The 15,092-nt window shown below is 35.9% G+C and overlaps 1 protein-coding gene across 1 annotated transcript in view; it reads left to right on the plus strand.

Moving 5' to 3' along the window:
* The window catches only part of GAS2 (growth arrest specific 2), a 136,513-nt gene that overhangs the window by 4,752 nt on the left and 116,669 nt on the right, over positions 1-15,092 (plus strand). Inside the window, exon 2 of the mRNA XM_042782915.1 lies at positions 5,497-5,618. Coding sequence (XP_042638849.1) covers positions 5,497-5,618 — 122 coding nt within the window. The remainder of the gene's footprint in view (positions 1-5,496; positions 5,619-15,092) is intronic.

The following is a 15,092-nucleotide window of genomic DNA, read 5'->3' on the forward strand; positions in this document are numbered from 1 at the left end:
AGCAGAGTGGCTAAGAGCATGGGCTCTGGACCTAGACGTCCTGGGTTAAAAAGCCAAATTCCTTTAGGTGCTCACTGTGTGACTTTAGATAAGTTACTAAATCTACACACCTCAGTTCCATCATCTGTAGAATGGACATAATAGTAGCACCCACTTCTCAAATTTGTGAGATTAAATATATTAATACATATAAAATGTGTAGTACAGTGCCTAACATGTACTAATAATGTAAATTTTAAATATTATTGTTAGATATTATCATATTTTAGGAACTTGAGCTCAGTATTGCTATCTTATTGAGAGAAAACAATTTTTTCTCAGCAACATAGAGGATCAAATTAATCCTTTTATCCAGATGGCTCTTGTCTAAAACACTTTACAGATTAATAGTTAATATTTATAGAAATCATAGCTAACAAACATTTCTGGGAGGAATGTACTGGTACATACAATCATGCATGTTGATTCTGGTTACCTGACAAAAATTTCAGGCCAATGTTTATGTCATATTGCTGTCAGTTGCAGTCAAGTTGCATCTGACTCATTGCAACTCTCTATCATAGTACCCTGATATTTTAAGGGGAAATGATTAACCACAATATTTAATTAAACTCACTGGTCTTTGTCTGCTGGCAAGCTGTCAGTGGTAAATAAATTGATGGTATGAAGATCAAAGTCCACAATTATGAACTCAAGAAAGAAAGACATTACTTCTAGATTAGGATATTTTAGATTCATCTTCAAGCCAGTGGGCTTTACAACCTAGCTTGGTTTGATACATCAGGATGGTTTAGTTATACCTAGTTACTGCTTTTCTTTCCCTAAATATGCTAACAACATGGAAAGAATGGGGTCGGATAAGAAATTACTTCTGTTGCCATAATCCCACTGCTTTGGTATATATAACCTGGCACATCAATGTAGTGATACAATTTAGTTTAAAAAAGGTCTGATCTACTTATTGGGAGCTCTGGTGGGGTAGTGCCTAAGGCATTTGATTGCTAATCAGAAGATTGGCGGTTCAAACCCACCAGCCACTCCTCAGAAGGAAAATTGGGCAATTTACTTCTGTGGAGATACTACCTCAGAAACCCAAGAAGGGGTTGCTATGAGTCAGGACTGACTCAACGGCAGTGAGTTTGGTTTCTTTTGGTTTGATCTACTTATCAGAGGTATTTAGATTTGTGTACCTTGTTCTTGAGAAACTGAAATTATTTCCTCACTGTCTGTTCTTAAAGATTTATCTTATGATTAAATTAGAATAGCTGCATATTGTTTTTGGTTTTTAAAAAAGCTAATGACAATATGAGTGCATTAAAGAGTAAAGTAACGTATCATCTCATATAAAGATTATCACCGGTTGCTTATAATTGTTCAGTATATGTACAAAGTATAGTTTATGATTCTTAATCTTTGGATGGAAAAGGTATTACATATGAAGGGATTTTAAAAATTATCTTGTATTTTTTCTTCATATAAAACAGTGTATTTCAGCTATAAAGTATGTAACTGTGTCTGCATTAGCAAAGAGAGTCCCACCTTTTGGAGCTATAAAATATATAGAATTGAAAGCTGACACCTAATATATTTTTCATTAGATACAGATGTTCAGTATAAAATTCTTTCTTCAAGTATTCATAAAAAGCAGGATAACTAAAATTCTTCAGGTCTAATGGATAAAAAGTAAAAAGCATAACTTTTGGCAAACTGCTAATGAATTTTCAATACAAGTAATTTTTTTTTTTTATAATTTATAATTCTTTTGAGTTTATTGTAATCACTTTGTCACTCAACATTATGGATGGAATCTCTAAATTACCATGGAATTCAGAGAAATAAGAATACCTAAATAATGTCTTCCCAGAGATATAAGCAGGAGCTCTGGTGGCATAGTGCCTAAGGCATTTGAGTGTTAACCAGAAGTCTGGCGGTTCAAATCCACCAGCCACTCCTCAGAAGGAAGACTGGGCAATCTACTTTTGTAGAGATACCACCTCGGAAACCCAAGGAGGAGTTGCTATGAGTTGAGTCGACCCAATGGTAGTGAGTTTTTTTCTTTTTTTTCAAAGAATTTTCCACAGATAGATATTTTTAGCCATTTGTAAAGGAATCATTCAATAATTTAGAGTAAACTTTACTTCTTCACCTTGAAATTTAAGCACATTTAAATAAAGCAGTAATTTTTCAAAATAATTTCTAATATTTATTTATTAATATCTATCTTCTTATTGTTCAAAAATCCTGGGAAATAGGGTGAGTATAAAACACAAATTCTGTTTTACTGGCTTTTTATTTCTTGGGAGTATTATTTCATTTCCGAACTGAGGTGAACTGCATACAGTTTTGTAATTATAGTAGTTCTGCATAGGCTCCCTCTGTAGCAAGTACTCAGAGCTACTGATGTTTTGCCACCTGTGGAAGTCATTATCCTAACTGGGGGCTAAAATGTGAACTATCCAGTAGGGAAAAAAGAACATAAAAAATAACATTTTTTCCCTCTTTACCTACCCTTTCCCCAAAACTAGAAAAAAGAATCATTTCAAACAGATGTTTGTTAAAATCCAAATATCTTGCGAACTTAACTTTAAGCAGTTTGTTTTTCCAATTGAGTTATATTTAAGTGGTCATGGAATTGCATTTTTCTTAAGATAAAATAGAGCCAGGAATTGAGCCTGGGATTCTCACTATTAAGCTTTAAAATACCTCCTTTTCTTTTGTTTCTTTATGTCTTTTAACTTAAGTACTTTCCTAATAATAATAACAATAATATCGACCATTATCTCAAAGTTTCTGGGTAGTTTATTTCCTAATTTGTTAATTCAATTTCTGTAAAATACATTTATGATGTGAAATACTGTGTTTCCCTCTGTAGAAGCATATTATAGAAAAAGAGATATACCTCCAAGGGTTTATAGTGTGTTCAGGAAGACAAGAACTTTATTCAAAACATGTTACCAGCAATAGAAAAAAAAAAAAAAAAAAAGTTTGTTAAGTGACAAAGTGAGTTAAGACCAATGTGGACTGGAGAACTCCTTTCTGGAACTCTGGTTTAAAAACAAAAAAAAAAAGAGAAATTCGTCAGGCAGAAAGAGCATGGGGGGCACTGCAGGGAGAGACCCTGACAGAAACAAAGGCGTGGCAGTGGAAATGTAAGATCTGCTGGAGGAACCAGGCGGGAAGGTGCAGACCAAGGAGCAGAGTCATGTAAGGAAGTTATACTGAAAGGTGGAGTAGAGGCTTATTGGGATTCTCGTGGATTAAAGTGGATAGATTTCATCATTTAGGTAAAGAAAGATTAGGAACTTTGCATTAAAAGCTTCTGAGTGGAGAATGACTCAGTGAGGGTATTGTTTATCAAAAAACACAAACCAAACTCACTGCCACAGAGTCGGATTTGACTCACAGAGACCCCTCCTTGGATTTCCAAGGCAGTATCACTAGGCAGGGAGCTCTAGGAGCATACTGTCTAAGGCATTTGACTGCTAACCAAAATGCTGGCTGTTCAAACCTATCAGCCGCTCCTCAGACGGAAGATAGTACGATCTACTGCCATAGTGATACCGCCTCGGAAACCCAAGGAGGGGTCACTATGAGTGCCATCGGACTCCAGGGCAGTGAGTTTTGTTTTTGGTATCACTACGGAAGTAGATTGCCCAATCTTCCTTCCCGAGGAGTGCCTGGTGGGTTTGAACCGCTAGCCTTCTGGTAAGCAGTCAAATGCCTTAGGCATGTAATTTTAGCAGTAAGTGTGGTATATTTTGGAGAGAGAATTGATGGCACAAGGAATCCTCATTGCTCCTGTTGCCAGATGTTTAGCTATCAGATTATCAGATCATGAAGACTTTTTATTAAGATTATGGTACCAGAAACAGAAGAAAGCCTGAATCTATAGGATTTCTAAGTCTGTGGGAAATTAAGACAAGAAAATAAAATGCTCTGAAACTTAAATAATTAGGGAAACCACGAAAAAGAAAGAGTTTTGGAAAAGATGAGTTTTGGGGACCGTATCAGATAGAAATTAGTGGTTGTCTAGGGCTAGGGGAATGGGAGAGTGGCTAAGGTGATGGTTAAAGGGCATGCGGTTTCTTTTTGAGGGGATGAAAATGTTGTAAAATTGACTGTGGTGATGGTTCCACAACTTTCTAGATATGTGAAAACCCATTGAATTATGCACTTTAAATGGGTGAACTGTAAGACCTATGAGTGGTATATCAGTAAAGTTGTAATGAGGGAGGGAGGGGGAGGGAAGGAGAGAAAGTGGGAGAGAGAGAGAGAAGGAGAAGGAAGGGAGGAAATGGGACTGGGGGAGAGAGGGGGGGAAGAAGGGAGGGAGGAAAGGAAGGAGGAAGACAAGGCAAAACTAACTTTTTGGGGGCTGCATATAAGTAAGAAAATACCTGTTACCTGGGAACAAGTTAAAATTCAGAGATGAATAGTTGTGAATCATGTTCATGAGAGCAGTAACTGAAGCTCGGAGCATAGTTTTGTGGAGAAAAGAGCAGAGATCTGAACCTGAGAATTCCACTTTCTAAGGACTGCAGTAGGAAGTAGAATGGTTAAAGAGGTAGTGTTTTCTAAGGAGACTTTACTTTTAAGATATTGTATTAAGCTAATACAAGTAAAAGTGCATTACTTTTGCTTGTATTATCTTAACCTCAAAAACCAGTCCAACATAATTTAAAGTCACACCTTTATGCATTGGCCATGTTTTCAGAGTTACCAGTAGTGATTTATTTTTAATATATCATACCTATTATTTTAAATTAAAGAAAGAGATTCATGACCTTTTAATGAAAGGCATATGCCTGAAAAAAAAAATACCAGTTGTACTTTATGCCCTGTCTTGATGGACAAAGTAATTAAATGAGCCACTGAGGATACTAGACTGAAACCAAACCCACTGCCATGAGTAGATTCCAAGTCACAGTGACCCTATAGGGCAGAGTAGAACTGCCCCATAGGGTTTTTGAGGCTGTAAATCTTCATGGAAACACACTGCCTAATCTTTCCACCCACAGAGCGATTGAACTGCCGACATTTTGGTTAGTAGCGAGTGCCTTAGCCACTGCACCACTAGGGCTCCTTCACTGAGAAGAAGAATTGAACAAATCACAGAGGCCAAATTGTACAGTCATTGGTACAGTTGGTTCTTTAGTCGACAGCTTGATTTTTATTCCCCTGGCTGCTAACTGGTGGGACTCTTTCATGCAAGATATCATTTTACTGCCTTCACCAAAGGCTTCAGTGAAATAAAACTGTCATGCAGGTAGAAGTATATTATGAAAATACAGAATGTTGAAAAATTCTTCTTGCTAATAAAGGAAAATATAAAATTCCCAAAGAAAACATACCTCCTTAGTAAATTTCCGTCCCAGATATGTAATTCAGGTGGCATTTTAGTGATAAAATTGTCAGCAAATACATTATTTAACATGAATCTGACTTTTGTGTGGGAGCATTTTTACACTTTTATATTGGTTCTCTTTGATGTTGCAGGAAAGGAGATTACGGCAGAAACTTTCATGGAGAAGTTGGATAATGGTGCCTTGCTTTGTCAACTTGCAGAAACCGTGCAGGAGAAATTCAAAGAGAGCATGGAAGCTAGCAAGCCCACAAAGGTAAAGGTCCCAAGGCAGAACCACTGTTAGTGGCAGATTAGATTGTAATTGCTTATAAATGGAATTTAAATTGAGGATTTTGTTGTGAAATAGATGCATCATAGTCTATATTAAGAGAAAAACACAGAGGGTGTTTTTTTAATTAGGTGACATGAATTCTACTTTAATTACATAAATTACATAGCTCTTTTGGTAAGTCTATTTAAATAAAAGGTTATAGAAATTGATAGTATTCATACAATGAATGTACTGTGTATAAGTTGACTTTATCTGATATACTGATTAAAAATTTGGCAGAGAAATAATTTCTATCATCAAACAATGAACAAAACCTTATCAAGAAGGATTACCTGAACAGATCTTTGTTTTGAAAAACTATTATTATGGCAGAATGTTGGACAAAATATCTAGTTCTTAATTCTTTGTTTATTTTAAATAAGTAGTAACACTAAATGAAATAACTTTTATACAGTACTTTATTTCTGACTGCTCAGATTTCCTTTCTGCACATCAATTCTAATATCTTTTCTTGGTTACAATTTAATTAATTTGTGAACCAATGTAATTATTCTTTATAAACACGTACTGTAAGTGTGATTTTGATATTTATAAAGAAAAAAGGTTGATGGGTCTTAATTTTTAAAAGAAGGAAGTAAAAGAACGAACAAAAAGCTCATGACAGCTATTAAAAAACAACCTCTCAAATTAATTCAGCAGAAAGAATAAAATGAGTATTTATGTGTAGTTTCTTTATGTTTATTAAAACTAATATCTGATTTAGAAAAAAAGAACAAGCTTCCTAAAACAATGTTTTTTTCTCTTTTTCTACAGTACTGACTTAGTTTTGAAATAATATTTTATATTGCTCTGTTAAGTATTACAAAGTCCTTACCTCTTTTTTTTTTTTTTTTTCATCTTAAAACAACTCTTTAAAGGTATAAAGTCAATGTCTCCCAAACTTTCCTGCACATTGGAATCACCTGAGCATTGCTGAAAACTACTGATGCCTTGTTTCCATGCCCAAACTTTCTGACTTTGTTCATATAGGCTGAAACTTGGGCATTAGGATTTTAAAAAAAGTTCTTTATGTGATTCTAACATTCCACCAAGTTTGGAGTCATTTTTTCACTTTGTATGGATACATACTATATATAGATAGTACATAGACACATGCTGAGTAACACAAGATCACACAGTTAGTAAGTGCCCAAGCAAGGATTTGATATGGACTATTCCTTCCAAGTTTAGTGCTCTCTCATTTTTATACACTAAGCATAGCACGGAAATGGGGAGGCTCTGAGAAATGCTTTGCATCAAGGCTTAATGTTAGCACCTCAGTTTATTTTCCTGCTATGGCTTCCATTGTAATGTAACTAGCTTCTAATTCAGTTTATTGATTAAAAAAAAAAAAAAAGAGAGAGAGAAAGAAAAAGAAAAAGCCTAGTAGGAGGGCATAATTGTAGAAAGTTTACTATAAAGAAATTAAGAGGGAAAAAATAGTATCATGCCTAGACTTGAGAATAGTGCATTAATATTAAATAGGTTCTGAAACCTGCTTATTGCTGATGAGAGAAAGAACAATGCCTTAGTGTTAAGATCATTAGGACCCTTCATTAAAAAAAAAAAAAAAAAAAAAACACAACTCACTGCCCTGGAGTCAAACCCGACCCCTCCTTGGGTTTCTGAGGTGGTACCTCTACGGAAGTAGATTGCTGAAACTTCCTTCCTAGAAGTGGCTGGTGGGTTTGAACCGCCAGCCTTCTGCACTATACTACCAGGGACTCTTCATAGTAAGAAAGAAAACAAACAAACAAACAAACAAAAACCTCTCTTGGGGCCAGTAGGCAGTTTTCTGGGTTTGGTTTGTTTTTTCAGCTTTTGCTTTTTAATAGAAACTAAGAGCCATAAATAGAATTGTGGTTATAAGATTGTAAAGTACAAACCCAAACCGAAACCTATTGCCATGGAGTCAGTTCTTACTTGTAGCAATCCTGTAGGACAGAGTAGAACTGCCATATAGGGATTCCAAGGCTAGAGATTTTTGCAAAGCAGACTTCCACATCTTTCTTGTTCTGAGGGCTGGTGAGTTAGAACCACTGACCTTTTGCTTAGCAGCCAAGCACTTAACCACTGAGCCACCTGGCTCCTTTGTATGAGATAGCCCCAAAGCGTTACGTGCAGTTCAAAGACTCATGTGGAGCATCATTTATTAATTTAAAAAAAAAAAAAAAAAAACAGTCGTTAATAAATTCTGGTTCCATTACTTAGTAATTGGAAATGTCTGAACTTTAGTCTCCTTATCTATAAAATATTATTAGTAATTATGTATTTATGCCAGCCACAGAGCATTGCACAAAAAGTGCTGTTGATAAATGTCATCTCCCTTCCCTACAAGAAAGAAAAGGGACAGTTAAGAGAGCCTAATAGCCACCAGCCACTCCTCGGAAGGGAGATGAGGCAATCTACTTCTGTAGTGATACTGCCTCGAAAACCCAAGGAGGGGTCGCTACAAATTGGGGCTGACTCGATGGTACATAACAACAACAACAATAGAATTTAAGATTTTCTGGTGGTGTAGTGCCTAAGGCATTTGACTGCTAACCAGAAGGCTGGTGGTTCAAACCCACCAGCCACTCCTCTGAAGGAAGGTTGGGCAATCTACGTCTGTAGTGATACTGCCTCAGAAACCCAAGGAGGGGTCGCTATGAGTCGTGTCCGACTGGAGAGCAGTGAGTTTGGTTTGGTTTGGCTTAGGAGAAACTAAGTACTTTGTAAATTTTTGTTTACCATGATGATTACTATGTGCAATCATATATGTATTTGCTCCAAATCTCTGCAATTACAAGTAGTTGAGAATAATTAAGAGTAAGGATTTTGGTAGTTGCTTTCCATTGATACATTTATTTCTATAGTATCTAATTTTTATGATAAAACTATAAAACAAAAGAAAATTCCCTTTCAAAATGAATAGAACTATAGCAATATTTTATTAAAGTTTAAATACTTCTCGAACTTAAACCATTTTGTTTAATTGAAGTGGGAGCTCAAATTTATTCTTATTTTGATAAATACATTTCAATATAAAACTCAACTATGTTAACTGAACAAGTGTATGTTGAAAAATACCCATTATGACCTCTGTTGTAATACACAAAAATCAAATTTGATTTGAGTTAGAAGTTGCCATAAGTCTCTTGACTATATTGGCTTCTGTGTCTTGGCAGCATTTATATATTTATTTCACAATTGACTTTCAGTGATATACAGCCTAAATCAAAATAACACATGCCTTACCATATGAAAAATGCAAAGAAGTTTCGTGTATCTTTATTTTATGAGAAAATTCCTGTAAAATGAGACACCAAATGGTTAATATTTTCATAGCTATTATGGTTCATAAATATACATTTGTCAGGACTCATGGATTTCAGCCCATCTATTGTCTAGAAACAAAAATAGATATTATATGAAGTGCAAAACATTTTGTTATTATTAAATCTAAATCTAAATTTAACCAAGAATGGATGCACTATAACCAAAATCCCATTTAGAAAGGAGGTTTTAAATTGTGTTAGGGTTAGGTTTCAAACATAGGATGCCTTTTGTAATTTTTTGTTAACAGTTTAAATTTCATCTCTTCATCTCATAGAAACATTTTAACTTTTCCTGATTAATAGTTAATTTGAGGGTTTCACAGCTGTGTAAACATATTTTGAAGAGTTAATGTGCCTGGTATGTAAATGTCTGTGTTAAGAATCATTTAAATAATATTTGAAGGTAAAAAAAAAACAAAAACCAAACTCACTACCTTCCAGTTGGATCCAACTCATGGCGACCCCTCCTTGGGTTTCTGAGGTGGTATCACTATGGGAGTAGATTGCCTAACCTTCCTTCTGAGGAGTGGCTGTTGGATGCAAGTAAATGTGATGGAAGTTATGTATATAATATTTTAGTTACAAATCTATGCCTCCTGTCCTGGTTTGATAAAATACAATGAATATCAATAAATTATGTCATATGATTCTTTCTTTCCAGGCATCAATATTGATATAAAGTAGCCTCTCCATGTTTGTTAATAATAAATAGTTGATCTTTGCACAGTGGGCTATTTTCTTACTTTGTGTAGGAGCAATGCAGAATTTCACAGAGTTAGGCAGTAGTTGGATTGAAGCATTTGAGATCAGTGTGCAGTACTAAAATGTATAATGTGATTTTAATTAATTGATATGTACTAGCTCTGGTGGTGTAGTCCCTAAGGCATCTCTGACTGCTAACCAGAAGGCTGGTGGTTCAAACCCACCAGCAACTCCCTGGAAGGAAGATTGGGCAATCTACTTCTGTAGTGATATCACCTCGGAAACCCAAGGAGGGGTCACTATGAGTCAGACCTGACTCGATGGCAGCGGTATGATAACATGATAAATTCATTATAACTGTGGATTTAAATATTCCTGGAGCTAAGAATCTTTAAAGGTAAACATCCAAAGAAAAATAATCTTTCCAATATGTTTCTATCAGGCTGAGAAAACTAAAGCAAGTGACAAGTTCAAGTTTAGGTTTGTGTCTTTCAATGCTTAGTTATCTAATTCAAAATTGGTATCAACAGTCAAGACTAATTATTATATTGATGTATGAACTTTCACTCCTTGGTTTACACAAATGTCAACTGTATAATCCCTTCTTTTTGTACATTGGCTCTTTTATCACCATCCACATGTTTGCTGATTTGTTTTCAAGACTTTATCAACCATTGAGACAGCACCATGTGCAACGATATTCAGAGTTCAACCTCTCTTATTTTCCTAATATTCCTTTCTATTTGTCTCATTTATTTTGAGAATCTCTGTCTCAGCCATTAGAGTTTCTCTGGGTTAAGAGCTTTCTTTGACTTCAAAGAGCCGTGGGTGGTTGGATCAGATTTGAAACACATGAAGTAAAAGAAGAAAAAAAAAAAAAGTTCTGTTACCTAGTTTATACTCCAAGGAAGGAATGGGACATTCACAGATGTAGAATCCAGCCCTTGTTTGAGGAAAAAACACCCTAGTCAGATAGAATACTTACAGTACCTTTTCCCATTAAGAATACCCAGGTCCCTGAGCTGTGAGATGACAATACTTCAGGACGTTGTGCCACCTGGGAATGAATGAATAAATAAATAAAGATTAGAGGGTTTTTTTCCCCCTCAAAAATCAAGAGAACTTTTTGTTTAAAGAATATCATTAAAATTGAATTAAAAGAAATTCAGATTTGCATTTACTGCTGATATTTCTGACAGAGAAAGGTAGTATGGTAGAAATAATGAAGGTGTTTCATGAAGAAATGAAATATCAGGCGTGCTTCATCTAAAGTGTTCTGTATATGTGTGACAACCAACTAAAGCAATTATAAATTCCTTTAAAAATTCATGGTTCTGAAGTGCAAATGTGGATCATGATGAGACTGAAGGAAAATAGATCAAATCATGTGGAAAGAAATTATTTTTTGATTGGTACATCGCTGTATAGGACTGAAGGAAAAATAACAAAGTAGAAAAGTTATCATTAAAGCCAATTTCACAGGATTTTTAAAAAATAAATATAAGTATCCTCAAGTTTTAAATAGAATGATGTAAATTATTTCCCAGTATAAAATCAAATTTATTTGTCACCATTTTTCTAGTCTTTATTTTTCTAAGTCTTTGACTTTCTGGGCAAACCTTTCACCTTCTAGATAAAAGAAGATGAAATATTGTGCTTAATGGATTTTCCACTGTGAGTGTTTTCTCTATATTATATTAGAGGCATATGTGTAAATGGGGTTGTAATGCCATAGTGATAAATGTTGGTGTATTATTTAAAATGATATGTTAACTGATTATGTTGCTGTTGTTATTTGCCATCGAGTCAGCCCTGACTCCTAGCGACCCCTCCTTGGGTTTCCGAGGCAGTTATCACTACGGAATTAGGATTGCCCAACCTTCCTTCCAAGGAGTGGCTGGTGGGTTTGAACCGCCAGCCTCCTGGTTAGCAGTCAAGTGCCTTAGGCACTATGCTACCAGAGCTCGATATCAGGTATATATGTGAGTAAGAAAAATAACAGGGTATAGAAAAGTGGGCATAAGAAGGAGTGAGTGATGTGGTTAAGGAATTTACCTGGGTCTTTAAGTCTGGCGGCATAGGGTCTAAGGCATTTGACTGCTAACCAGAAGGCTGGAGGTTCAAACCCACCAGCCACTACTTGGAAGGAAGACTGGACAATCTACTTCCATAGAGATACTGCTTTGGAAACTCAAGAAGGGGTGGTTATGAGTTAGAATCAACTCAATGGCAATGATTTTTGTTTTTAGGTCTGATTAAAGGAGTTCTGGTGGTGTAGTGGTTAAGGCATTTGACTACTAACCAAGAGGTTAGTGGTTCAAACCTACCAGCTGCTCTGCAGAAGAAAGATGAAATAGTCTGCTTCGATTTACAGCCTTGGAAACTCAGTGGGGGTTGCTATGAGTTGGAATCGACTCAATGGCAATGAGTTTTTTTTTTTTTTTGGTTTTAGGTCTAATTGAGCTTTTCCTATAGATGATACTTCTACTCTATGATAGAATGCTGCTGGGTATAATAAAAAATATAGCCAAGTGGATCATCTAGCACTAAGTTCATGATTAACAGTACAAGTCACAGGGTTGTCTGTAATCCCACAATAGAGATCCCATCTTCATCAGACAGCAAGCTAGAAACATTTGCATGATGCCATTTACTAAGAATGTAATGTTCCTACCTGGCACCTACCGTAAGTAGAAATTTCATTTAGTTGGCAGATCCTTCCTTGGATTTTCATGGGTTTTACCTTCTACCCTCTGGAATGCATGCATTTTATGAAGGCATCTAGCTTGCATACTATTCCTGCTTCCAATATGAAATCAACAAAATATTAAAACATAGTAGATGATGTTGATATCCTGTGGGATGCTGGAAGTCCATGGTCACTGTAGGTTATGGAACAGAGCTGGAGCTAATCTGCAGGAAAATAAAAACATTTTGTTGTCCCTGTTAAGTGTATGCAGATGGTTTTGAGAGTTTTCTATCTATCATAATTAAGAAAATTAAGAAATTTGCATTTGCATTAAGAAAATTGCATTTTCCAGGCCAGTAGATAATATGCCAGGTATGGGCATCTTTACTGATATATTCAGCAGAAAAACTACATTCAGAACAGCACCTCTGATCCACGTTGTTACTTCACTATAATTTCCTTGTTCTCTATATCTCATTTGTCTTGTGTTGCCTTACATTGAATGGAGATGTGATAGAAATCACTTTCCTTGCAATGTTCAGTCACTGGTAGCATCAATCTCTGATTTTTTGCAGTGGTATGATACTGGTCCAATTTTATGTGGTTCTTCCAACCACATGAGTCAGAGAACAAAAATTATGAGAATTGTTAAGAAGATCCATCCCAATTTCACATTCAGGAAAAATATAAAAATAACCTCTGCTCCTTTCAAAGTTCCACTATTTATAATATATGATGGCCTTGGATCAAAAATCTGGGTATCACCTGATCACTATAAGGTGGGGCATAGTGATGCATATAAACTGTTCAGATCCCTTTAATGAACGTTAGATAGAAGCTTAACAGTAAAGACTTGAGGTTGTTATTTGCTTCCCTGAATGGGTCGAGGGTCTGTAAATTGGCTGTAATATGGAAATTACCTTATCAGATTCTCTTTTTTATTTTTCTTGTTACATAAATTATATGAGAACTTTGGCGTTTTCAATTTATACTTAATTCGTGATTAATAAAGCACAGTCATATTTTTCTGTAGTGCAGGTTATTCTAAAAGGTAGGAGTAGCCTGCTCTGTATTAGGGCAACTATGTCCACCTTGCATGTGGAAGTTAAGTGCCACTGTGTATTTTTTGCTACCCTAATAATCTCTGTAAGCACTAAACTGAGTGAGTTTATTTCCATTACAGCTCTGCTCATTGGCTGTAAGAATTCCTATTCTTGAGAGAAAAGCCACATAAAAAATACTACAACTTGCCTCACCAACCTATTCTTTCTTTTTAAATAATATTTTATTGTGTTTCAGGTAAAAGTTTACATAGGAAATTAGGTTCCTGTTTACCAGTTTTTTATGCAAATTGTTCCAAGACATTGGTTATACTTTTTGCAATGTGTCAGCATTCTCATTATTTTCATTCTGATTATTCCGTTCCCATTAATCTAGCTTCCCTGCCACTCCTTACCTTCTTATCTTTGTCATAGGGTAAATGTTGACTGTTTGGTCTCATATAATTGATTATAAAAGGGAGCAGAGTACTCATGGGGGATAGTGCTTATTTTGTTGTTGTTGTTGTTATGTGCCGTCGAGTCAGCCCTGACTCATTGCGACCCCTCCTTGGGTTTCTGAGGCAATATCACTACGGAAGTAGGATTGCCCAACCTTCCTTCCGAGGAGTGGCTGGTGGGTTTGAACCGCCAGCCTTCTGGTTAGCAGTCAAGTGCCTTAGCCACTATGCTACCAGAGCTCTATTATTTGGGTGAATGATAACTTCCTGGAGTGGCTTCAGTTCCAGTTTCAAAGGGTTTCTTAGGGCAATAGTCTTGAGGGTTCCTCCAGTCCCCATTGATCCATTGATCTAGCATTTTTTTAGGAATTTGTGTTTTCTTCTACATTTTTCTCGCATTCTATCTGGGACTGTCTATTGTGTCCTAGTCAGAATGGTCAGAAGTTGTAGCCAGGCACCATCTGGTTCTCTGTGTTGGCTGAATGATGCTGTGGTTCTTGTGGGCTATTAGTCCTGTGGACTAGTTTCTTCTTTGTATCTTTGGTTTCCTTCATTCTCTCTTGTTCCAGATGAGTAGAGAGCAATAGTTGTATCTTTCTCACCAACCTATTCTTTTTTTTTTTTTTTTTAATTTTATTGTGCTTTGGCTGCATATTTACAGAGGAAATTTGTTTTACATTCAACAGTTCACGTACATTTGATTCCTGCCCTGATTACCATCCCTGACTGTAACAAACTCCCCTCCCCTCCCATCTCTGTGGCTGCCCCCTCCTGTGCCCTTCTTAACTGAGCATGCCTGTCTGTCCAGCTTTCCCTCTATGTGAAAGTTGCCACTCCAGTGTTTCAAGGCTGATTGCTCTAAGGGCTGCAATTCACTAGAGTAGGTTTCTCACCAACCCATTCTTCACATTTTAATGAAAAATTGTCTCTTCAGCCCCATTGAGTGACATCATCAAAAGTGTAATTAGATGAATATTCATTATAGATTGTATGTAGCATTTCTTTCTTCCCTATGTGTTGAATTCCTTTCCCTATATTATACTAAGTGATTTCTGGCTTTTTCAGTGTTGGTTAGCATTGCATTGAAATTTGCATTAGAAAATCTAGCAGACTTTTATAGGATCATCTCTGGCTGCCTTGATAGCACACTGAATTCAGGATATCTTGTTTATAGTCAGAGTAAATGGCTAAGGCACTTGACTGCTAATCAG

This window comes from Orycteropus afer, unplaced genomic scaffold (assembly GCF_000298275.1).
Source record: "Orycteropus afer afer isolate SDZICR_OR568_19922 unplaced genomic scaffold, OryAfe1.0 scaffold00014, whole genome shotgun sequence".
Classification (NCBI taxonomy): Eukaryota; Metazoa; Chordata; class Mammalia; order Tubulidentata; family Orycteropodidae; genus Orycteropus; species Orycteropus afer.